Below are 24987 nucleotides of genomic sequence, written 5' to 3' on the forward strand. Positions count from 1 at the left end.
GTTATTTTGAGTGAAGTAGAGAATCTGTTCTTATGTTAATGGCCAGAAAAGGATTTTCCGAATGATGATCATTTCAAAGTTTTGAAATATCAATGTGATAAATTAGAGCATGAAGGTAAGGCAAAAGCTTGATTCCATTTAAGTGGATCATAGAGAAAAAATTACCTCTTGCCTTTGTATTTATGTTCCTGTTCCCAATGCCATGGCATTATGATTATTTTAAACATGAGATGTCCTTCCATATTGCTTGGACCTAGCAGTATCAATACAGAGCTATAGAGTTTTATTGGACTGTAGCAATACATTAAAATTGCAAAATGTCCCCTGCCTATACCTATGCTCCTTATTTCTTTTAATTGTATTTTCCTTGTTTTATTGCTGACATCAAGAATTCTATATTTTTATTTTTCTTGTCTTCGGCTGATTTCACCAGTGGGTTTAAACATAAATTACACACACACGCACACACGGATATATGATACATATATATTTTTTAATGTAAGTTAGATGAGTCTCAAAATTTCTTCATACTAAAACTAATTTTAATTCTTGAAGATTTCAAATGACATTTTTTACTATTAAAGTTAAAATTAAGTTTAAAATATAGTAGTAAATTCTGTGTTTAATAATTTCCGTTATGTCAGGTTTCTGTGTTTATGAAAATGTCACAAATCTAAATAGTCATTGTATTTTTATTTATACATACAAGTTAACTTATAGTTACTAACCTAACGTACAGTTCTTTTGAGCCAATTAAACTTAAAAAAAAAAAGAAGAAAGTAAAGTTTTTGAAGAAAGGCTTAATGAAGAAATCACCATGGGGTGCACTGGTTAGCAGTAAAGAATAATCCTTATAGATATATTTACAGTTCTTCTAACAACTTACCTAACCTTAAAAATGTGAGGGAAAACAACCTCATTGCATCAGTATATATGAAGTATGACAATTAAGTTCGCAAACTTTTTGCAATTATGTTACTAACATTTTTTTTTTATATCAGAGGGATTATTCATTATGAATTTGTACCAACTGGACAAACAGTTAACCAAGTTTACTATTTGGAAGTGCTAAAAAGGCTGCGTGAAAAAGTTAGAAACTCTGAACTTTTCACCAACAATTCACGGCTCTTGCATCAATGTCCTGGATAATTTTAATTTTGAGGAAGAGACAGAAGTCGCACAATGCCAGATCCGGTGAATAAGGTGGGTGAGGACACACTGTAATGTTTTTATTTGAGAGAAATTGTCATACCAAAAGTGATGTATGACTTGGAGTGTTGTCATGGTAGAGGATGAAGTAAAGACAGTCATGAAAGGGGGCTTCCAGAACTGCTTCAGAAAGTAGAAGGAGCGATGGGATAAGTGTGTTCAAAGTGAGGGGAAGTATTTTGATGGGGATTAATGGCAATGTGTCTTTTGCTGTAATACTTTCTTTTCTTTTTTTTAAATTTAAACATTCCCTGTTTTTGAGATCGCACCTCTTGTGTTTTTCCATATGTCCTACAACTGGTTTCCCTAATATTGTTTTGCTTGGACATTTATCCTCCAGCTTCATTGAGTTAAATCATATTTATCAGTCTTCTTAGCCTAAAATAAACATAGAAAATAACTGAATTTTTGCAACAACTTCAAAGAAAAATGATGGTAATACTGAGTATACCCTGAAGTTTTTGCATTAGAAATCAGAACCTTCATTTTTCTATCTTCACTGAATTTCCTTTCCATATATTTACATAGACTAGACCTTATTTATTTGACAAAACGAAAACAAAAACAACTCATTTTGCAAATTTGACATTGTTCTGTATACATATAAATAAGACAATGTTTGTTTGTTTGTTTGTTTTTTTCCCTTATAAATGTTTCAAGTACTACAGGGATTCAAATGTCAAGTATAAATGCAGTAAGGATGATCCTGGGATCTTAACATACAACTCAAAGTGAATACCAACATAAACTTGCATTTTCTCTAAATTAACAGATCTATAGCAGAGTAAAGAATGTTAGCAGAAAAATCCTCAGAAATACTTCTGACATAGAAAAGGCCATTCTTATCACAAGTCACACATTTGTTGCCTTTTATTCTATGACGTTCCTTTTAACATAAATGCAAACTTTACTTCTTTTCAGCTTTATCGAAAGTTAAAACGGGAGTGTCTATTTCTAGCCTTGACCAGAAAATTAGAAAAAAGAAGGTGTACTATCTGATTTCATCGTTATTCACCATGAAAATGGTCAATATGAAGCACATATTACCAGGAGTAAAATGACATGAGAGAAAATTAGGATTCACTCACTGGTCATGTTATCTCTCATAGAATACAAACAAAGATTATAGCCTTGAATACATCATTTTCAAGAGGCAATTTTTATACTCTAGGGAGTGCTCACTACAGTGATGCATTATCACTCTTGATATTTCATTCCAACTTTAGAGAAATACCTGCACAGTAGGAACAACTTTAAATAGTATTACCCATTGTGTTTATAATGCACACAATGGGTAATACTATTTAAATGTGTATATATTTAAATTCACTAAATATATAAAACCTGCAGATCAAAGAGAAGAGAGTTTAGACTGAATCATTATCATGACACGTATTATTTGTATATATGGCTAAAATCAGCTACATGGTTGAAATACTTTGACAAAAGGATTTGCCTTACGATATTTGATTGTGAAGTATAGCCTCCATACAACTAAAGCTATTTTTATTGCTCTAACTGTGTGTGTGTGTGTGTGTGTGTCTGTGTGTGTGTGCATGTATGTGTGTGTGTTTACATATGCCTGCATTCCTCTTAGCATTGTTAAATGCAGCAAGGTAGTAGTAAGATTATATTTTTATCCAACTTTGAAGTGGTACCTGATCATGAAATGTGGCTTCAAATTGGATTTCTGAATGTGCTCTCTATAGTAGCTCTACACTATGACTTCAATTAATACCTTAAGAAACTGGAAAACATAAGCTACCAAGATTTGCATAGTCTGTGGAAGATCCTGCTAAATATCTGATTGCATAAATACATCTTTTGCTTTTGTATATTAGCTTTAAGTCACCTGTATGGCATTTAATATTTTGTATTATTTACTACAGAAGTTACTTGAAAATTAGCAGTGCAAGCCATAGTAACTATTGATACACAGTTGAGTCTGAAGATAAATGTATCACAAAAATATAATTACAGAATACTATCCATCAATTTGAAACCCTTCCATAGCAAAGCTTTTTGACTGTTTCTAACAAGAAGAAATTTTACTGATTTTGAGTGTCTGTCTCCTTGCCCTAATGTGCCTTAGAGAACATGTTTTAATGCATATTCCCTTGAGTGGATTTTATATCATTTTTGTACCGTGATCTCATGTTCTGTTTTAATGCTATGAATGAATTTTAGGTTCAAAACATTGTTTATAATGCATTTTATATTTTAAAATGCATTGGAAAATCTACAAAATGAAATGTAAATTTTACATTATTTAATATGGCTCCATTTTACCTAAGTAGCTTACATAATGTATTTTAAAACTTAACTTTTCCTCTTCTGCACCATTTTGTTAAAATCGTGTTTTCATGTTTGAAAAGGCCACCTTTACTGAGAAAAATAATGATTTTTGTATTTAAAAAGATAAATAAGTGAATAGGCATAATACATGATTCCCCTCCCGCCCCCTTGCAAAACTCCACTAAAGCAGTTCGGAGGGTTTGGAAGAGATCTGCCTATTCCTGTTTAGCTCTATCTTGTGCTTAATCAGTACAGTAATTACAACAGTGATGATAACATCACAGTTCTGTACTCCAGAACCTAGATTAAGATCATCATTGAATTGAGTACCAATATGTGCCGGGCATGGAACTGGAGGTGAGGGGCATCTGTTTTTTCAAAGAATAGACCACTCTGAATGGATAGGATGGGGTTATTTTTTTTAATACAGTGAAAATAAAATAGGGATGTGATGTTTATTTTACATAACTCAGCTACATATGTAGTAGAATAGCATACTAGATAGTTCAAAAGATGAGTTTGACACCAATCAAAGGAAGTGGAGCTGCAAAGTCTTTGAACTTGAGTTAAGCTTTGTGAGGTCTATATCATTACCAGGCGTTTCTTCTGTTTTGTTTTGTTTTGTTTTCCTTTTTTCTCCCTATGAAAGTTGGAAACCTTTATTTTACAATAATAATAATAATAATAATAATAATAATAAATGTTGAACTCTGTTGTATACAAAGCATTACTAGAGATAAAAGTTTATAATAATAAAATTCTGAAGTTTTTGAAAATTTAAGGGAGAACAAACTTTGGGTCTTTCAATTGCATTAAAAGATACGTAATACTCTGTTTACATTTTCACTATCTTTAAGTGTATAATTAAGTGGCATTATGTACATACACATTGTTGTGTAACCATCGTCATTATCTATCTCCAGTACTTTTTCATCATCCTGAACTGAAACACTGTACCCATTAAACAGTCACTCCCTGTTTCCCCATTAAGAATATTTTCTAGTTATGGGGTTAGGGACTATACAATTGGAGTCCAGAGAGAAGAAATATTATTGGGTAGAGGGTATAGTTGTTGGAGTTTGGGTCTGGCACAGTGGCTAGAAATTGGAGTCCACAGTCTGAGGAAGGAGGAAGTCACAGAGAGGGGATCCCCCATGTCTCTGATAACATCCCCAAATATTTAGTTGATGTCTAAACTTCATATGCACAAGCCACAACTCCAAGTATGATCGATAATGTGAGCAAGAAAGCTAAGGAGCTGAACAGAAATTTTATCAGGAGGGAATAGAAATTAGAGCTGAATCCTTGCCAACTTAGTTCTCAGGAAGGGACAAGTCCTAGACAAAAATGAAATGATAAAATGGAAATATGTCTGCCATGGTACAAAATCTGTATACACCAAAAGAGTGATAAAACAAATTGGGTGAAATATTGATAATTGCTAACTCTTGCTAAATGGTGTACAGAAGTTCTTTGCACAGTTTGAGTGACCTGTAAGTTTTAAATTATTTCAAAGTAAGTTAAAAGAAATACACAGGGATATTGATTGGGATGGCGCTCAGTCTTTAGATTATTTTTTAATCTTCTAATTTCTGAGCATATTGTATTTCTTCATTTAAATCTCCCTTAATGTTTTTGTAGTTTAACCTGAATCTGTGAGAGTTTCAATTGGTTCTTATCATCAACCCCCTTGGGATATTACATCTTTTCACTCATAGTCATTCCAGTGTTTGAGTGGTTTAAATCTACCTTCCCTAATGAGTTGAGCACCTTATCATATATATGCTCTTGGCAGGCGACACACAAAACATATTTTGTGGAATATCTATCCAATCTGTTTGCACATTTATGTATTTACTTGTTCATATTTTATTGATTTATAGACTTCTGTAGGCCTATGAATACTTGTCATATTTATTATTGCATGTATTATATACACTAAAGTAATCGTATCCCATTTTTTGACATCTTATCTACTTATACGTCTAAATGACTATTTCAACATCTGTAATCTAAGAATGAGGAAATTGTCCAATATAATCATAGTGCAATTACCAAATTAGATAAATTTAGCAACATAATTATATTTAACATTAAAATAAAGAGTCCATTTTCAAATATTTAAATTGTTTTAGTAATATATTGTAAGTTTCCACCTATAATTTCTAGAAATCATTCTAGGATCACACATTTCCTTAAATAGCCATGTCATGTGAGTCTCTTTAAACTGAAATAGTTTCTGAGACTATTGGAAATTAAAAAAAATTAATTTCAAAAGTTTTATGAAAATACAAAGGAATTCAAATACCCTGGGTATCTTGAAGAAGAGGTGGGGGAACTTAAATAACTAGATTAAAAAATAAAACAATAATGTTTTAGTAATTAAGACAGCTTGGTATTGCCACAAGGATAAACAAAAAGATAAATGAAATGACTAGATATACATATGCACACTTAGACATATGAATTAAAAATATATGTCCACTGGAATTAGGTATATAAATTATCATGAAAAAAATTAATGCTGGGGCAATTCTAGATCTATGTGGACCCTTTAACCTCTACCTTACATCTAGGCCATAACTGAATTAAAATTGTCTTATAGACCTATATGTGATAGATGAAATTATGAAATTTCTGGAAGAAAACAAAATATATTACCTTAATGATAAGCAATTTTTTTTAAGTAGGTAGCAGAATTAATAACCTTAAAAGAGGAGATTGGTAAGTTAAACCTAATTAAGTTAAAAACTTTCTTCAGTAAATGACACACAAAAAAAGTAAGCAAAAATTGGAAGATTTCCATAAATCTGTCTAATATATGGCTTGTATCTATCCTGTTTCCCTGAAAATAAGACCTGGCCAGATAATAAGCTCTAGTGCATCTTTTGGAGCAGAAATTAATATAAGATCTGGTATTTATATTATATTATATTATATTATATTATGTTATATTATGTTATATTACGTTATATTACGTTATATTACGTTATATTGTATTATATTATATTAAGACCCGGTCTTATTTTACTATAAGTAATACACAGGGATATACTATAAGTAAAATAAGACCGAAACTTATATTAATTTTTGCTCCAAAAGACGCATTAGAGCTGATTGTCTGGCTATGTCTTATTTTGGGGGAAAAATTGTAGTATATATAAAGTCCTTTATAAAGTGACAAGACAAAGTTGGATAACAATTTTTAAAAAGTGAGCAAATGCCTATGCATTCATTTCAAAACAAAAATTTCCAAACCAAATGGCCAATACAAAATTGAAATATGCCTAATTTTTAAAGTTTTAGGGTCGTTCAAATTAAAACTGTACCACCAAAATGGTTAAACTTTTGAATTACATCATACTGGCAATATAAAACATTAGTAAGTACATGGAATAACTGGAATTCTCACAAATTATTGGTTGGGATATAAATTAGTACAGTCTCTTTGAAAATATTTTTTCTAGTTTCTACTAAAGATATATACCCACTCTATGATTTAGCGATCTCATTCTTAAAGTATACACAAAGGAAATAAATTCACATGTGACAATAAAAATGTACAGTAATGTTTACAGCAGTTTTGTTTATAGTTGCCTCCATATAGAAGCATATCAATCATCCCTCAATAGTAAAATAGATAAATCAATAGTGGTATCTTTATACAATGGACAACTTTACAGCCATTATAAAATTAGTCCTATACACAATTTAGTGCATGAATTTATCCTCCATAAAGTTGACATATAGAAACCAGGCATAATGTTTGAGTCCATGCATATGAAATCAAAGACTGGCAAACTTATCATAGGGGGTCAGAAAAGTGGTTACCCCTTTTAGTGCATTGATAAGAAAGGAATATTTATGAGGGTGCATTATTTTAGGCTAAAAAAATTCTATATTGTGATATTGGTTATATTAACATAGTTATAGATAAATATACAATTTTATTGGCACAATTAATATGTGCATACATTAGTTTACACATGTGCATCTTTAAACACACCAAGTTGGCAACACATACACACACACACACACACACACACAAATTCATTATTTTTTTAATCTGCTGATTAAGAATTATTTATGTTCATAGTCATTATTTATGTTACAGTCAAGCATTGCTTAATGATGGAGATACATTCTGAGAAATGAGTCTGAGATGATTTTGTTGTGTGAGCATAATCGAATGCACTTATAACCTACATGGAGCAGCCTACTATGCACCTAATCTATATGGAATAGCCTGTTGGTCCTAGCTACAAACCTCGGTGCATGGTACTTTCCTGAATACTGTAGACAACTGTAAAACAATTGTAGGTATATGTGTATCTAAACATAGAAAAGATACAGCAACAATATGGTATAAAAGTGTGTGTGTGGTCTTGCCTTGGTGGGGCAGGGTGACAGCGGTAGAGGGAAGTACCTGTGGAGGGAGAGTAAGCTTCAGAAGAAAGGAGTGAGGAAGGAAAAGAGAAGGAGGAGGGGAGAGAGAGGGAGAGCAGAGATCAAAGAGACCCATAGAAAAAACATTGAGAAGAGAAAAAAAAAATTGAGATGAGAAATAATAAAGGCAAATGGGGAGATGGGAGGGAGAGGTAGGGAGTCAGGGGGAGAGAGAGAGAGAGAGAGAGAGAGAGAGAGAGAGAGAGAGAGAGAGAGAACGAAACTCAATACTCTTCAGGGAAAGATAAAAAATCTAGAATCTACATAATGTATTACTCATAATGTTAGGATCTATGCTTTCTAGAAATTAAAAAAGGAGAGAAATATAACAAAATGAGAGAATAGTCAATAGAAATAGACACAAATGAGACTCAGATATTGGATTTAATGGGCAAATATTATAAAAATAACTGTCATCAGAATTAAAGAATGTATAAGACATACGAAAATAATGGGCTACTACATTAGGAATTTCATAAAATATATGAAAAATCAAATAGTCAGAAAATGAAACCTAGAAGTAGAAATTATAACTTCTGTAATAAAATTTTATAACAGCAGGTTTGATATAGAAATATAAGAAACTACACATTTAAAGACAGTAAAAATATATTATCCAAGCTGAAGAACAGAGACAAAAAATATTGAAAAAAATATCTAACAGTTTCAAGATCTATGGGACAATACAGTGTGCCCTAATATACTTGTATTTGTAGTAATTCGCCAAAAGAAGAAAGAACAAGCCAAAAAATAATTTTTAGAAAGTGACCATACAATTTTAAAATTTGATGAAAAAGGACCCACTGGTTAAGAAGACCAGTGAATCCCAAGTGGGATAAAACAAAAACAAAAACAAAAAAAACACATCTGGTTATCACACTAATACTATAAAGAGCCAAAGAAACATTCAGAAACTTAAAACCAGAGACTAACACACATAAGATATAAGGCAACAATAATCTCTGACTTCTTATTCAAAGTAAAAGAATACACATTGCAATGTAACAAAACTTTAAAGAAAGTGCTAAAAGGAAAAAACAAAACAAAACAAAAAAATCCCATAAACCTATATTTCTATATTCAATTTAAATGTATTTTCAAAAATAAAAGTGAAATAAAGATATTTTCAGATAAAAAAAAAAAAATCAGAAAATCTGTTTCTAGTAGGTCCACACTGCAAGTAATGCTAAATGAGGTCTTCAGGTTGGAGGAAAATTATAGCAACAAAAATTCCTATCTACACAAAAGAATAAAATTCACAGACTATAAATGAAAATTATGTATAATATAATATAGTGTAATATGATGTATTATATTTTTCTTTTTTTAACTTTTTAAATCAGTATTGAAATGCTTAAAAATAATCATTAGCCATGTGTGGTACATTTTATAATATATCAGAAAGAATTATATGACAAAAATAGAAGAAAGTACCATGGAGGAAATGAAGTTATACTACTGTAAGATTGCATTATATGCTAAAATATATAATGTTAATTAAATTTATATTATAATAGGTTAAGGAACATTTATAAAGATTATAAATTCAGATTAAAAAATACTCAATTGATCCAAAATATGGTAGAAAAGCAGAAACAAGAGTATAAAGAGCAGTGGGATAAATGGAAACAAGAAAATGGTAGACTTGTGGATGGACAAGGGGCCACATATTAAACCTGACAAGCTCAGGAGACTGAAATTAACCACATAAGATGGTGGGAGCATAAAAAATTTCATAACTAAGTGGGCTGTGGAGGGAAGTCACATCTATAGTCAAAAGCTTCGTTCATAAAGTCAATCTGTGCCTTTAAGTGGGCCTGTTTATTGTCTTTTTGCACCTAAAATGACATCCTTGAAATGTCAGTAATCCCTTTTTCAGGACCAGAGTAGGAAAGTAGAGAATCCCTCATTATGATTCTTGTCCCTTGATTAACATCTCTATGAAAACTGTCAGTTATCCTGTACCACCTATGTGAAAGAAGTACCTATCTCTCCTATTTACTTTTATCCAATCCCAGAGTTTTCCCAGCTTTGCTTTCTCCTACCCCCTTAATCTATCACCAATGGATTTCATGTAACCCTCCTCTGATTCTACATATAAAATAAACTGCAAACAGACATTTCACAGAGCATTTTCTCAATCCTTTGAGATTTTGCCACCCGGCATTCGTCGTCAGTTTGGCTCAAATAAACTCTTATTAGCTTTCTCTTAGGCTGGATGTTTTTCATTGACAGACTTAAATCCAAATGTATCAATAATGTAATTATATATGAAGGGAATTAACACTTTAATTAAATGTTAAAGATTTTCAGAGTGGATAAAAAAACGTAAACCAAATTTGAACTGTTTACAAGGTCTGTGTTTTAAATACAATTACACAAAAATTCTGTAAGCAAAAGGATGGAAAAAGATAAGCCACACAAACATAATCATAAATGAATTGGTATATGTAACTTTGTACAGGCAAGGTAAACTTCAAGCAGGTAGTATTATCAAACATAAAGGGTGATGTTTTATAATAATAAAACATCAGTTAATCGAAACATAACAGATAATAGTATGCACCTAATAATTGCATAAAATGATGAAAAACTGACAGAGATATATTAGAAAGTTGAACATTTTAATATTCTTATGGTGCTTATGCTTAAATATTGTTTTCCCTATCCCTCTTTATGTACTCTCCTGGAGACTTTACTATTTCTATTTAAGTTTATTTTCTTTCTTTTTTTTTTTTTTTAACACTTATAAGTATGTAAGGGTAGATTTGATCTTCTGCAAGTTTGTAAGTAGAGAAAGACAATGTTGGGATATTAGAAATAGTTCATAAATAATAAAATTGGTATCAGGAAAACTCACACATAATTTGGTAATCATATTAATAAACATTTGCTACCACATTCTGATATTTTTTTGAATGATTTAACAGTTACTTATATTCCTGCCAAAAAAAAAAAAAAAAATCAGTTAAATTTTAAATGTAAATATTTCTAGGAGTAGTTACAATTCCTTATTTAGTCAAAATTTGTTTAGTCTTATGTTTTTAATTCTTCATACCACTTTGAAATCATCTGTATTAAAGACATATCAGTTATTTTGGAGTGAAAATGAATCTAAAGTATGAGGGCATAGAGCAAAATAGACAGGCCTTGGTTGCAATTAGGGCCCTCGAGTGTAGTGGAAACAGAGGAAAGGAATTGACTTTGGTGCAACTGTGTCAGGAGAAGGGAATATACTTAATTTAAACCATCTCTGCTTTTTCTGTGTTTCATAGTATCAGTCTCTCAGAACCCAGATGTTAAATGCTCAAAGATCTCTTGAGATAGCAACTGAATATAAATTTTGAGTGAATATATAACATCAAACATTTTGGAGAAGGAAAAATAAAAAAATCGAAATCCAACACACATTCAAGCCCAACCAACGGTCACAGATTTAGGAGCTAAAACAGTAGGCCAAAATAATTGAACTTGTGCCACGAATAAGATTTTGATAGATAATATAATTTTGATGCGAGATTCTAGCTGAGGAGAATGAAGATGAGCTTTATGTAAGAGGATGCATTTGTGATTAGACTTAAAGCAAGGAGAAGAGATGAAATTATGGAAAAGAGGTTTAGATGCTCTCTGAAAATGCGCCTTTGAATATGATGAAATAGAGGTCAAGTATACGAGTATGGGAGAGGAAGGATTTCTGCCGAGAGCTCGGGCTACTTAGTTATGGGGACATAGAACAGAGGCTGTAGTATGCAATGATATTGAATACTTTGAATTCTACTAAAGTAAATTGGAGTTATTTTTCAATAGACATGTTGTCCAAGAGATTGATGTAATTCAAGAAACAGGGTGTAACATGTTTTGAGAATTAAAAAATAAATAAAATCAAGTAAAAAGGGTACTCACCACTTATGTACTGAGGCAGTGAAGTGATAATACAGTACTGTCAGTAAGATTGGCAGTAAGAATCAAATAATAGCACTCTATTACAGAAGTAGGTTTTTATAGAACTCAGTGTGAAATAAGCACGTGTACACTGTCCTGAAACCTAGTCTTAATGCTTAATATTTTTCTCATGTGCTCCTAGTTTTAAACAACCAACCTATAAAGAGAATTTTGGGATGCAACGTGCTTATAAATCACAAGCAGTTGCTACATGTACTGCGCCGTGAGTAATGGCATTCTAAAACTTTTATGAAGGTAATTTATTTCAATTCTGAAAAACACTATAATATACTATAAAAATTTATCAGACATCCTTCAGGAAATCTCTGATTTTACTTCTGTGTCTGTACACATCATACTCCTATATCCTAAACGCCTAAGAGAAAATTGCCTATCCAAATACAATATGTTATGTATGCTTTGGGGAAATATCAATATTTAGTGCATACATCAACATACGTGAGTGCAAAAGAGAGTCATCCCACAGTTTGGTGATGCCATCTAATATGAACCAGAGTCCTATATGATTTGCAGTTGGTACCTATGTTTCCATTATTTTAGTCAACGTCTAAACCGAGTGTATCTAATTGTAACCAAGAGTGTGATAAATGATGAAATCCCCATCCGTTCTAAGATTCTATGATTATACTCATGATGATTTCAGCTATGAAATAGGAAAAGTTATTGAATTAAAACTATGAAAAATTGAGAGCTAACTCTGTAAAAAATATATCTTATTTGTATCAGATGGTGATTACTTGCAGGCAGTTTCATGATGTTTTTTCAATATCCCTGAGCAAAGTAAGTAATTCAAATACATATCTTTGAATTAAGATGTAATGGTCAATTAATTTGATATTTCAAAATTGTTTTTTGAATACTAATGTTTTCCTTAAAAATAATAAATACTATGTCTATGAGTTTGCCTTTTCATGCAATAAGTGTGTTTTATAACCACATATTAAAATCTGTTCAATTCTCAATAATAATAGCGATATGACCAATTAATTATTAATCTATGATAACAGGGATTCTTCAGGATCTAGATCTAATGTGTGAAAAGTCAAAAACATATGAAGATTCTCTAACAGAATAGAAGGAGCCTTTGCTATGCTTTTTTGTTAAATTTAATTCTTTTCTTGAGCAGTATTACTAGTCTGCCTAAGTAATTCAGTCACATGTGTCGATTCAAATTACAGGGAAGCTACATGGCAATTCTTGTGACTTTGTAATCCTCTTGAGTAAGAACTAAAGGCTTCTCTTAGTACAGGAAACAGAATTAGTAAATATCTAATAGTTTTAGTTAAAAGTGAGCATTGTTGTGAAAAACAAAACTTCAGATGGCATTGTTGTGAAAAACAAAATTTGCCCTTAATTTCAACGTTTCTGACTTTTCTCTCCTGTATTGCAAATGTCTGAAATGGCATAAGGAAGTATTCTATAGTACTTTCTTATAAAAATAGCGTTGTGGTTTATCTTCTTGCTCCACTAGTCCATCCTGACAATGAAAGCAAATAATGAATTTGTACAAGAGCTTTCAGCAGGGACTCACACCCCACGCTGTATATAAAAACAGCTCAGCATGGAATTCTAGCCCTTTCACAGTAGTGATCTAACTTCATCCCATTGGATTAGTCTGTGTGTGTGTGTGTGTGTGTGTGTGTGTGTGTGTGTGTGTGTGTGTTTCTTTTATCATTGCCATAGGCAATCCTACCTGCTTGGATTATACACGTGAAAGTTTTTATCATGTTATTACTAGCTCCTTCTGCCCACAGAGACAGCCTCCTCCACAACCTTAAAAAAATGTCAGAAATCCGGAGTTAAAGAAATCTTAATGACAATTTAATTTAATCTAACAAAAACCTGACTTTTGGGAAGTTTAATGGACTTCTGAGTTCTGCATAATTATTGAATGATGCTATCAGGACTGACCTTGTAAATTGCATGTGTGTGTGTGTGTGTGTGTGTGTGCACATGTGCATTTTATTAAATTTTGCTGCTTCTCCTTTGTTTGCTCTAAAACTGCTTCCTCTAAATTCAGGACCAAACTCTAGATCTCACATATAAGGATTATATATCTTTCTGACTTTATATCACCTATAAATTAATAATGGGTCTTATTTTCTGCAGTACCTAGCTCCTGTAAAAATTAAGTGAAAAATTGTCAAAATCTCTTCCCATTAGAAGCTACCTATTCTTCCCTAACCCTGGTGGTGTATGGTACATGTGATAGGCCTTTGCTTTACATGGTATATCGCCAGTGCAGTGGATCCTGGAAGGCTAAGTTTGTGTTTAGCCAGAGCAAGCAGAGCACTGTGATCAAAAGTACAATGTGCATGGTGTTCAGGTTAAATCCTCATCAGAACTTATGTGTTTAACGAAGTTCTCGGGCAAGAATCTAGCTAGTCTCTGTAGATACAAATGAAAAATTATGTCAAAAGCCAGGAAAGCAGGTTAGAAGAGAGTGTATAGACCATTAAGAACTTAATACATGCTAAGAAGTTGGAAACCTATTTTTTAATTAAATTTAACATTGAGCTAACATTGATTAATAAAATCATATAGGTTTCAAGTATACTATTCTGTAGTACATCGTCTATATAATGCATTGTGTGTTCACCACCCAAAGTCACATCTCCTCTTGTCACCATATATTTGACCCTCTTTTTTTTAATGTTGAATTAGATATGTGGTACATGGCATATCTAAGGCAAGGCCCTATGACAAAACAGAGAAAGTTTTTTATTTTATTTTTTTCAAAAAAGTAATATAAGTGTTTTGTTGAAATTTCTCTTTCATGTACATATTGTTTTCCATGGATAATATAAAATAGTTGGCACATAGATTTGATTTGATTTTCTTCACTTGACAAAAATTCAGATTATTATAATGGGTTTTCCATTTTTGTTCATGATCTGGCTGTCAAGGATAAAAAAGCAGAAAAAAAATTGAACACCTTAACTTATCCATGGGTGACAAAATAGGTTATTTTCCCAAGACAAGTGGTAAGGCATTTCATGAAAAGTAATTAAAGAAAACTATGTGCAAACATTTTGTAGCTATTGGACAGATTACAGAACAAATTAAAAATAAGCAAGATGGTGCAAACAGATCTAAAGCATAATGTATATTTTAAACTGTCACTGCAGTAAACGGTGGTCAATTAATCAAGCACAGTCCCTTTTTAGAAAGAAGCACTTTTGTTTACAGCTAAAAATAAATGCTTGTAGTGGAGCCTTGATTGCCTTAAGATTACAACTATCTCTTTTTATCTGTGGCTATTCTTCTCTATCTGTCAATCTCCCAGGGTGAAATCCTTTAGATAAGGCCCCATGAACTGAGTGTGTCCTTTATACACTGCCTTAGAGAAAGAATCATAAGGCAATTTCAAGTCCTAAGACACAAACATTTGTCAGTTGGACTTGAAATATCATGATGTTAGTATTAACTATAGTGTGAAAAGTGATGTTAAATGAGGGTTGCTGGAGGATGCCATATGACTAACCTGAGGAGGAATAAGAGAAAAGAGAATCAGCAAGTGAACTGTATTGCACAAAATAAGTATGACCTATGGAGCCAGAGGAGAGAGATTTCAAAAGAAGAGGAAATAATAGACTTCTGATAAAGGAAGCTGTGTTTGAAAAAAATGTGGTCACACACGCAAAATGAAGAATCAGGTCAAGATTGTGGAAATTTCACAGGTAAATGTATTTCGCTTTAAAAGAAATAGGCACAACTTCTGTGATATTAGGTACTTTTTATGTTTATATTTTTGGCATGTTCTATTTTATTTGCCTGATATTGCTGTGAATCAAACAATGCTCATACAATTGCAATCACTTCTAATATCATATACCAAGAATTAAGAAAAATGAATATGTGAGCTAAAGACAATATTAATATTCATAATTTGTTTTGTTTTTTATGTTTATGTTTATTATGTTTTATTCTCATAATTTGAAATTATCTCAGCACTAGGCATAAATCAAGGATAATCCACAGTGAACAAAGGAATTGTCCTGCATATAGAGTAATATGGGTAACATTGTTAAGGGGAAGATAGATAAATAGAAAATTCTGCACATCAGAATGATCATGCCACACAATTTTAGAGAGAGAGGAAAGAGGAGAGAGGTAATGAATTGGTTTACTCAAAATCGAATACAAGAAGGGAGTTGCATATTCTCTGTTGTTAGTTGTTCCCGATTGCTAACCTACTAGCATAATACTAAATCTTCTTAAAGGTAGTTTCTTCTTTCTACTTTTTTTCTTCCTCTTTCTGCCTCAAACCCTTTGGTCTGGTTTGTAGGCAGTAAGTAGCTAAGTTTGATTAAGAAACAGAAGAATCTAGAAACATCTGTTTATTTTTCATGCGCATCATACTCTTCTTAATTATTGTAAATTATTCATCAGTAGAGACCAATATATTTTAGTAAGTTTTTGTATATTACACTTGCATTTCATTTTCCCTTCTATAACACACTAGTTATTATTTACCCATGACTTTATTTTTCAAAGAAAGTTTTATTTTAATCTTTCAGATGCACGCACATAACGTTAAATAATATCTAGCTGATTAATAATAAATCACATCCACATATGACTTATTTTATTTTGAGGTTTACTATGGATACTGACCTATACTTAGTTACCTGAATAAATCACATTCCTTACCCTACCCTACTGAAATAATCTGCACTCTCATGCCTTTTGCACACCATAATTAGTCAAATATTTTTAAATAATCATTAGTGACATGAAAAGTTGCTTAAAATAAATTACTATCACTTATAGCTTCTAGATTATCACATAAAAATTCTTACCTTGCCTACATATTGTGTGTCTGTACCTGTGTACTCTTCCAACAAGAAGAACTGATTCCACATCCAGCCACGCTTGGTGCGATGTAGCATTTTACCATCCTCTTTTGTCAGACCCACTATCCTTTTGCTTGGTAAGTCACTGTTAGCTTTTTCTTCTAATGGGATAGCGTCAACTGTATGAAACATATAGGTCCAGATGAATAGTGGTAGGCAATGGTAAGTCCTCATTATCTGCGGCTTCAGCAGGATATCAAATCCAATGTACTGTCTATTTCCCCTGAGAAGTAGGGGGAGAAAATGGTTTATTAGGGGTGTTGCACTTTCAAATAACCTATAAACTATAAAACTTTTGTAAATGTCACTTAAATTTTATATATAATATATATATACGTAATTTTTCCGTGTATGTCAGTGAACTATCATTAAAAACTCATGCATCATAGAGATAAGAAGGAAGACAGAGATAGCACACGTAAACTAAATAGGAAGTCAACAGCTGACTAGAATTAGGGTCTTGAGTACTATTCTCTGTCTCTGTCTCTCTAATCTCTGTTGCTTGGAACTATGCCTCCTCAGTCTGACGGAAGGTAGAGTTCAGATTTAACATGTTCCAATCCAGAGAGCAACTGATAGTCTTTTCTGATTTGAGTTTGAAAAATTCTGGTAATGAATTCTGATTTACCTGGCTTAGTCTAGATGCCCAACACTGGACCATACATATATAAGCTCAATTGCAGTTATCAAGGCATAGAGGTCAAATACAAGTCTCTAGCTTGGCTCTATCCCTTATTATTTGTGAGAATTTGGGGTATTTAGACACATAACATAGGTCTCAACTACTCTTTCTATCAAAGGACAATAATTATTACCTGACTCACAAGGTATTGCTAATTTTATTTTGAACTTTTATCGATACACTGTAATTATCATTTGTTGTACAAGGACTTACTTTATTTTTACAACAGCATATACCTGTGAAAATGCTGAGGCTTGAAGAATTAAAGTAATTTGATAAAGATCTTACAGCTAGTGAGTGTCGGAACTAGTTTTAGACCAACAGCCTTAAACAGTATTTTTTTAGATAATATATGTAAAGAAGTTAACACAGTGCTACAACACAAATTCTCAAGTTGTTAATGTTTTGATTATCAATATCATCATCATCATTATCATCAAGCATGGTTGCTCCCACTGTAGCAGTATATATGTATGTGTCTCCAACATGAAGCAGAGAATGGTGATTGGCAAATCATAGTATGGCTGCTTCCTATGGTCCAGAGTTATTGGCTCTGTAACACATAGGTGCCCTGATTTCCATACCTATTATTTTAAAAATGCTCGAACTTAACAAAATATACACATATGGCCACAAATCCACACACTTCAATATGAGAGAAATTGGTCACATTGCTTCTTGACTCTGACATCTCAGGTGATTGTAATTCTCCTTTATCAGGACTTTATATGACTATTCAGAATCTTGAAAATTCTGGGAAATTGGTAAATTTTACCAAGCAATTTCAAACTCTGACATAAATATCAGAAAACAAGAATGTCAAAGAGTGCTGAGAACTAGCGAAATGGAAAAGTACCATCTCGTGGCTGCTAGCTCAGAACATGCCCTACATTTTGTTGATCAGTGATAGTGCAGTAGAAAATGAGCAGCCAAAGAATCTCAAGGACAGCTGATTTCTCACTTTGATAAAAGACAACAAATCCTTAGTTGACCACACTAATTACCCTGATTTCTTCTCACTGGGAGATTTCTTTTGGCCGTCATCCTTGGCTGATCACTCTTGCCAGAGAAATTGGAGCACATCCTTCATTTCCTGAGGTTTGTTCTAACCGTGATGCCAACTTTGGGTAGAATATAAGCCTTGAAGCAGAAAAGTACAATTCTAGAAGATGCAGCCAGTGGCTTAGGCAGGGACTAGGATCCCACAGGCCTCAAAGCTAGAGTAAAGATTTCCATTTGTTTCCAGGCCAACAGAAAGCAGTTGGAAGATTTTAACGTGGTGTATTTATTAAAGATCATTTCGACTACAGAACTGATAATAGGTTAGAGGGTAGGAAAGGATTTGGTTAAGGGGGAGATTAGTTAGAGTCTATCTAGTCTAGAAGGAGAAGACAATGGCATTTAGAGAAGTGGTTTGAAGTGGACAGTGGTACTCTGCTCAAATGCCCTTTGATTTTCTCATGAGGACACCCACACACATACACTACATGCTATCATTTCTACATGCTTTTGCTTCCTCCAATGCCCGGTGTCTGCAGCTCTCTTTGGGGGACTCCCCTTGGCTATTGGAGCTACTTTACCTACGTGCACAGGGAGCCTAAACTGCCTGCCACTTTACAGTCACCTCCCACGAAAACCTCTGAGCCATGGTCTAATAGGTGCATGCAATGAAAACCTACATGTCATTTACATCCCCAGAGGAACTGTACTGGGGCTGGAATTTGATTGACATCACACCCTTGTTTAGACTCTTTTTCCTGTCATGTTTACTACATTCTCCCTCACTTTTGGACCTGGAAGCCATTTGTTAACCAGTCAGTTGCACACAAACCCTCACCTCAGTGTCCACTTCTGTGCAATCAGACCTAAGACATAGGTAATATCCATATATTTACATATTCAGAAGAGTAAATGTTACTTTCCCATGTATTGGTGATGGAGGGTGAAAAAAATGAGAAGTAAAATACAATTCTAAGATTATTAGTTTGTGAACTGGGTGGATAATTAAGCCATTTATTGAGTATTATTGATATCAGGGGAAAAGAAGATCTAAAAAAATAATCAAAATTTGTATTATTTTGGTGAAAATAAGGACGGCATTTTAAAATTGGTGCTACTAATAACATTTTAGTATAAATAGTAATAGGAAGCAAAATGATTTACTGTCATACTGATTTTATATCATTTAATTAATATATTTCTGGCAGCCCTTTAAAATAGAGTCTTCTATAATTTTTCATAATATTATGAGGTAACTGAGGCCCAGAGACGTTTAATGACTGCCCAAGTTTATATAAATAGAGACAGAAAAATTGAGCATGAATGGAATCTAGGCACTCCATTGTACTTGGGCTCTACTGCTCCAGAAATATCCTACTAACATCTATGATGCTGATCACCATCACTTATTCTAACTTGCTGTCTACAGTCTAGGCACTTTGCTGAGTTATTTTTCAAGCACCGTTTCTTTAACTCTCATCGCAGCAATATTACAAAGAAAGTATGACCATATTAGATGGAGGGGTAAACTGAATCTTTGCTCATGCAAGTACCTTCCTAATATTCCCGAGTGGTAGGCACCTGTGGGAAGGTGGCAGGTATTTAGGATTTGAACTGTCTGACGATGACAATGCACGTGACAGCAACCATATTGCCATTGAGAAATATTACCCCATATGCACCCACATAGAGGCCTGCTGCATGTGCTTTAATTAAGCGCTTTCTCCGTTGAGAATCTTTGCTGTGACTCATATTCTTACCCGGAACAATCTGACCTAGCTCATCCATAGCCATCTCTTCCTCATTATTCTCAGTTTCTATACAATGTCTGCTTTCTTCAAAAAGCTCTATAACAACTTTTCCAAAAATAGCTTACCCCACATTTGTCTCTCTTGATTTCTTCCATACCATACATTGATTGTCTTTACATTATTTATCACAATTTTGATTATCCCTTTTATTTAGTGTATTATATGTTTATTGACTCTTTCCTCTTGTAATGCAACTTGTATGGTGGTGAGATATTTTGTAAATCACTATTTCCTGCATAAAACGGTTACGTATATGCAGTTGGTACTTAATAAATATTTGTAAGAATAATTGGTTAAATGACTCATGCATAAAATGCAAAATCCCAATTTTTGAGCCTGGGATCACATATGAGATTGTTTTAATATTCCATTGCATAAACATATTAATAGGTATATGGAGAGTTGACCTGGGAGGAAATGTACCTTTTGAAAGAATTCTGGGTGTTTTATTTTTCTAACAAATGGAATACAATCTGCAGTGAAGTAAGAGTAATATTCATAAAAATTTTCATAACATGGGATTAAGGATAAACTTCCCAGTGGAACCTGGTAAATTACAGAATGTTTGTTGAAATGTTGAAGCCCTATTTCTAAATATCTTCTTTTTTTCCTCATAATTCCTGGCATAATTCTTCACATTGAGGAAACACTATTGCATGCCTTCTGTGGCCAATGTAACACCTATACATTCCTCTCTTACACAAAAGTGCACATTCTAAAAGGTTTTTTGTTTCATTTGGTTTTGAAGTTAGGAAAACCTCTTCTCCCATGGGATTTATTAAAAAATAATTGTATCCTTTATTCATTCAATAGCAACAAGCTGATTACTACATTTTCTGTGCTTAATTATCTCTATCACCCTTAAATGCTCTGTGTTTTAACCACATTTTTGTTGTTGTTGATAAATACCATCAGATGAATTATAAAGTACAGCATTTTATATTTGGCTTAACTTTGATTTTGTAATCAGGGAATTCACTTGAACTGTGTTAACTTTAAAAACAAAAAAATTGTTATAGTATTATTTCCTTGTTCCCTTAATTGTATTTCAATTGCACTTGAGAAAAATAGCTGCTGGCTATTTATTAATCAAGAAAAAATGTGCATTATTGTAATTAGATAGGATATCGGTATATAAAAATCCAAATCCAAAATTAAATTATAGTATTATTTCTTATTCCTATAGCTTAAACACAGATAAAATATTTTAGTAATTCTAATCTTGTCTTCAGGTAAAGTTTCTCAGATGAAATGCATATATAGGACAAGTGTATGTAATTAATATCGTACCTTCTTATACAATTTGTAAATCAAGGACTTCCACATACATTAACATACTTATCTTCTAAACAATAACTGTGAGATATGTTCATATAATTTAAATCCATTTCCAGATGAGATATATCAGGTTTGGAGAGATGAAGAAAACCATTTCTAATTATTCAGTTATTTTGTGGTTTTTGGCAAATGTCATTTGTGTGTTGTTTGACTCCTTGGCCAGTGATCTTTCCAAAACACTACTGTGTTTTTAAATCAGTTAAAAAGACAAGTATGACAGCTCAGTTAGGTAAATGACACTATGTAAAGATCAAATTCTATGAATAGTCACCAAAATTATGAGTCTTACTTACATAATCAAAGAACTATTTAAGGATTAAGTTTTAACATATCTATTTTTCATAGTAATTGATAATTCTTATATTTATTATATAATATATAATCATTAGTTTGTTATATTTATTTGATATATGCATTTAAGATCTCTAAATAATTTATTGATTTTTTTCAAGAATACATTCCCAATTATTGTCACATTATAATTTAGGATTCTACACTTACCTAAATAAACATTAGAAAATAAATTTTAAGACAAACAGGAATCGATGGAAGAAATAAGATCTGCCAGCTTTGTATAAGCAATCCTTAATTGTTAACACAACTAAACTCTCAGCTTAAAAATTCAGCATTAGGTTTTCCCTAAAAACCTGGCAACATAAACTGTTATCAGAGAAAAGCTCTTAAATTAGATTTTGCCAATATCCTATCAAACTAATTATAATAACATTGTGTATAACAGAATATAAAGACATATATAGAATGTATAGAATATAAAGACAGTTAAGCAAGCCGTTGCCAAAAATAACCTGAGAAAAATAATTATTGTCTACAAGGACAGTGGAACTAGATTAAGAAAATAAATAACAGTTGATAACTCCCTGTGATATATAAAAAACAGATGGGCTTTGAATTAAAAGGAGCTAGGCAAGCAAGTTTTTTACCAATATTGGTCCCCCAAATGGGGATCAAGGAGATCAAAGCTTAAATATGAACCTCTATAACAAAGGTGACCATTTCGGAGGTGGCCAAGATAGTATATCTATTTAATTAATGCACACACCACCCCCCAGAATACAACAGGACAAGGATAGGCAAAACTCTAGAGACAGTAAAACGATCAGTAGTTGTCAGTGGTTTGAGACGAGGGTGGTAGGTATGAATAGGTGAGCAAAGGGGAAATTTTGAGTAGTGAGTTTTTCAGTTACTGCAGATATTACCTAAAAAATAAGGCAATTTAGGAGGTATTGTTTTAGAAATATTTTAATTGGAAATATGCCTTATAAGTAAATCATTTTATCTGTCAGAGATGTAAGCACTAACCATTAGAAGAAAGCTGTTGATGTTCATGACTTATTTAAGAATGTTGGCTAACAAGATATGATTGGTGTGGGGGAAGTAAAATTTTATATTATCAGAAACAGATGGTAACATTTTTAGTCAATGTGCACTTAAACACTAGAAACTGGACAAAAAGATTTACAAGTTGGTGTGGCAAAATGACTGAATATGCGGCATGCAATTGAGTTTAGATTGGCATCCGCTTCAAAGAGGCATCAACTTCAATGGTGGCTGCCTGGAACACACTGTAAGCCACAGGACTAGAACAGAGCAAGATGCCTCCTTGCCCACCATAAGCCTCCTTTGTTTTAGAGATCCTGGCTGAGCGAGATAACTGGCCATCTGGGATGCTTGTTTTTTGTTGTTGTTTTTCTTTTTCCACACTTTAAAATCCTATTCTGATGTTTTTAATTCACCAATGAAGGGTGAGCATACAAAACTCTAGGCCCCCCAAACCTTGACCCCAATAAAAGCAGACTACCAGGCCCTGACCCATGCTCACTCACTCTCTTTCTCTCTTTCCCTTCCAAACCCAACCTTGCTGCTTGCCCCTAGTTGTGCTTAAACAACAACAACAACAATAACAACAAAACAAAGTTTCTTTTTTTTTCAATGTTTTCTGGTTATAGCTGGTTCAGCCACAACATTGTTTACTGATATGCTGAAACCAGCACAAAACATAAGTGAATGGATAAACAAATTGTGGCGTATCCATATAATAGAGTATTATTCAGAGATAAAAAGAAATGAGCTATCAAGTCTCCAAATAACAAGAAGAGACTTAAATGAACAGTGCTGTCTGAGAGAATCCAGTCTGAAAAAGCTATATGCTGAATGATTCAAACTATATAACCTACTGGGATAGGCAAAACTCTAGAGACAGTACAACCATCAGTGGTTGTCAGTGGTTTGAGATGAGGGTGGTAGGTATGAATAGGTGAGCAAAGGGGAAATTTTGAGCAGTGAGTTTTGTAGATATTGCATTGGTGGCTACATAACATTATGCATTTGTCAAAATCCATACAACTTTACAACACAGAATGAACTTTTTTGTAAGTGAATTAAAAGAAAACAAATAATTTAGATTGTGGGTGCTGGCGGGGTGGAGCTCCAAGAAGGAGAGCAAACTATGTCAAGAGAGCCTAACTTACAATATTACAAATTTATGAAATGATCTCAGTGAAGGCAGTGGAAGGAAAAGTGCAGACGTAAATAACTTCCGAAATGAGTGGAGTCTAAGACGAAATGGAAAGGATTTGCACAGGTGCACTGCATTCTAGTGAATCAAGGTGCTTCTCCTGAGGGTATAGGTTAAGAATTCTCATGCTGCTATACATGTCTTATTACTATTGCAGGAATTTACAGATAAGCAAGGGGAAGAGGACAGCATGGTCCATGTGGTAATGGATTAGAGTTGAAGAAGTTGATGGAAACTCACGTAAATGAATACAGTTATTGATGGCTACATATAGGTATGTGCATATACGCAACTTAGTATATACACACATATATTCCTTGCTCTGTCCCTGAGATGTCCTACTGTCAATGCCACCTTGTATCTGTGAACTCACTTAGTACCCAGACCTTGGTTTCTAATACCATTTTCCAAATAAAGAACCCAGGACTCTTTGGAGAGATGGCTGATTCTAGGGATACAGCAGGAAATGTACAAGATGGCCATGAGCATCTTGTAGTGCCAGAAGGTAAGGCAGTGCTTCACACACACACACACACACACACACACACACACACACACACCGAAAATATTACGTTGACAGAGGTATGTCAAAGGGACACAGGATGAGAAAGTTCTCAATGGTTCAAACTGGAATAATTTGAGCAAGAAACTAAGCTACTGTATTATATCCCAATGGGTGAAATAAATATCCATTAGTTAATACAGATCAAAACAACTGATTCAACCAATAACAATTGGGGGAAAAGAAAGAGATTTCCCTTAAAAGTGAATTCCAAGTAATCTATATAGTTATTCTGCCCTCAAGGAGGAAAAACCTAAAATTCAACTTCTTATGAAATGCACACAGTAATT

The 24987-nt window shown here is 33.0% G+C and overlaps 1 protein-coding gene across 2 annotated transcripts in view; it reads right to left on the bottom strand.

The window, feature by feature from the left end:
- The window catches only part of CDH9 (cadherin 9), a 117413-nt gene that overhangs the window by 60331 nt on the left and 32095 nt on the right, over positions 1–24987 (bottom strand). For both annotated transcript variants that reach the window (XR_016020600.1, XM_019749047.3), the window contains exon 2: positions 16716–16992. Coding sequence is in view for 1 of the 2 variants with exons in the window: in XM_019749047.3 (XP_019604606.1) it covers positions 16716–16943 (228 nt within the window). In the remaining variant the exon portion in view is untranslated. The remainder of the gene's footprint in view (positions 1–16715; positions 16993–24987) is intronic.

Source organism: Rhinolophus sinicus, chromosome 3 (genome assembly GCF_057876585.1).
Source record: "Rhinolophus sinicus isolate RSI-liver-muscle chromosome 3, RSI-T2T, whole genome shotgun sequence".
NCBI classification, from domain to species: domain Eukaryota; kingdom Metazoa; phylum Chordata; class Mammalia; order Chiroptera; family Rhinolophidae; genus Rhinolophus; species Rhinolophus sinicus.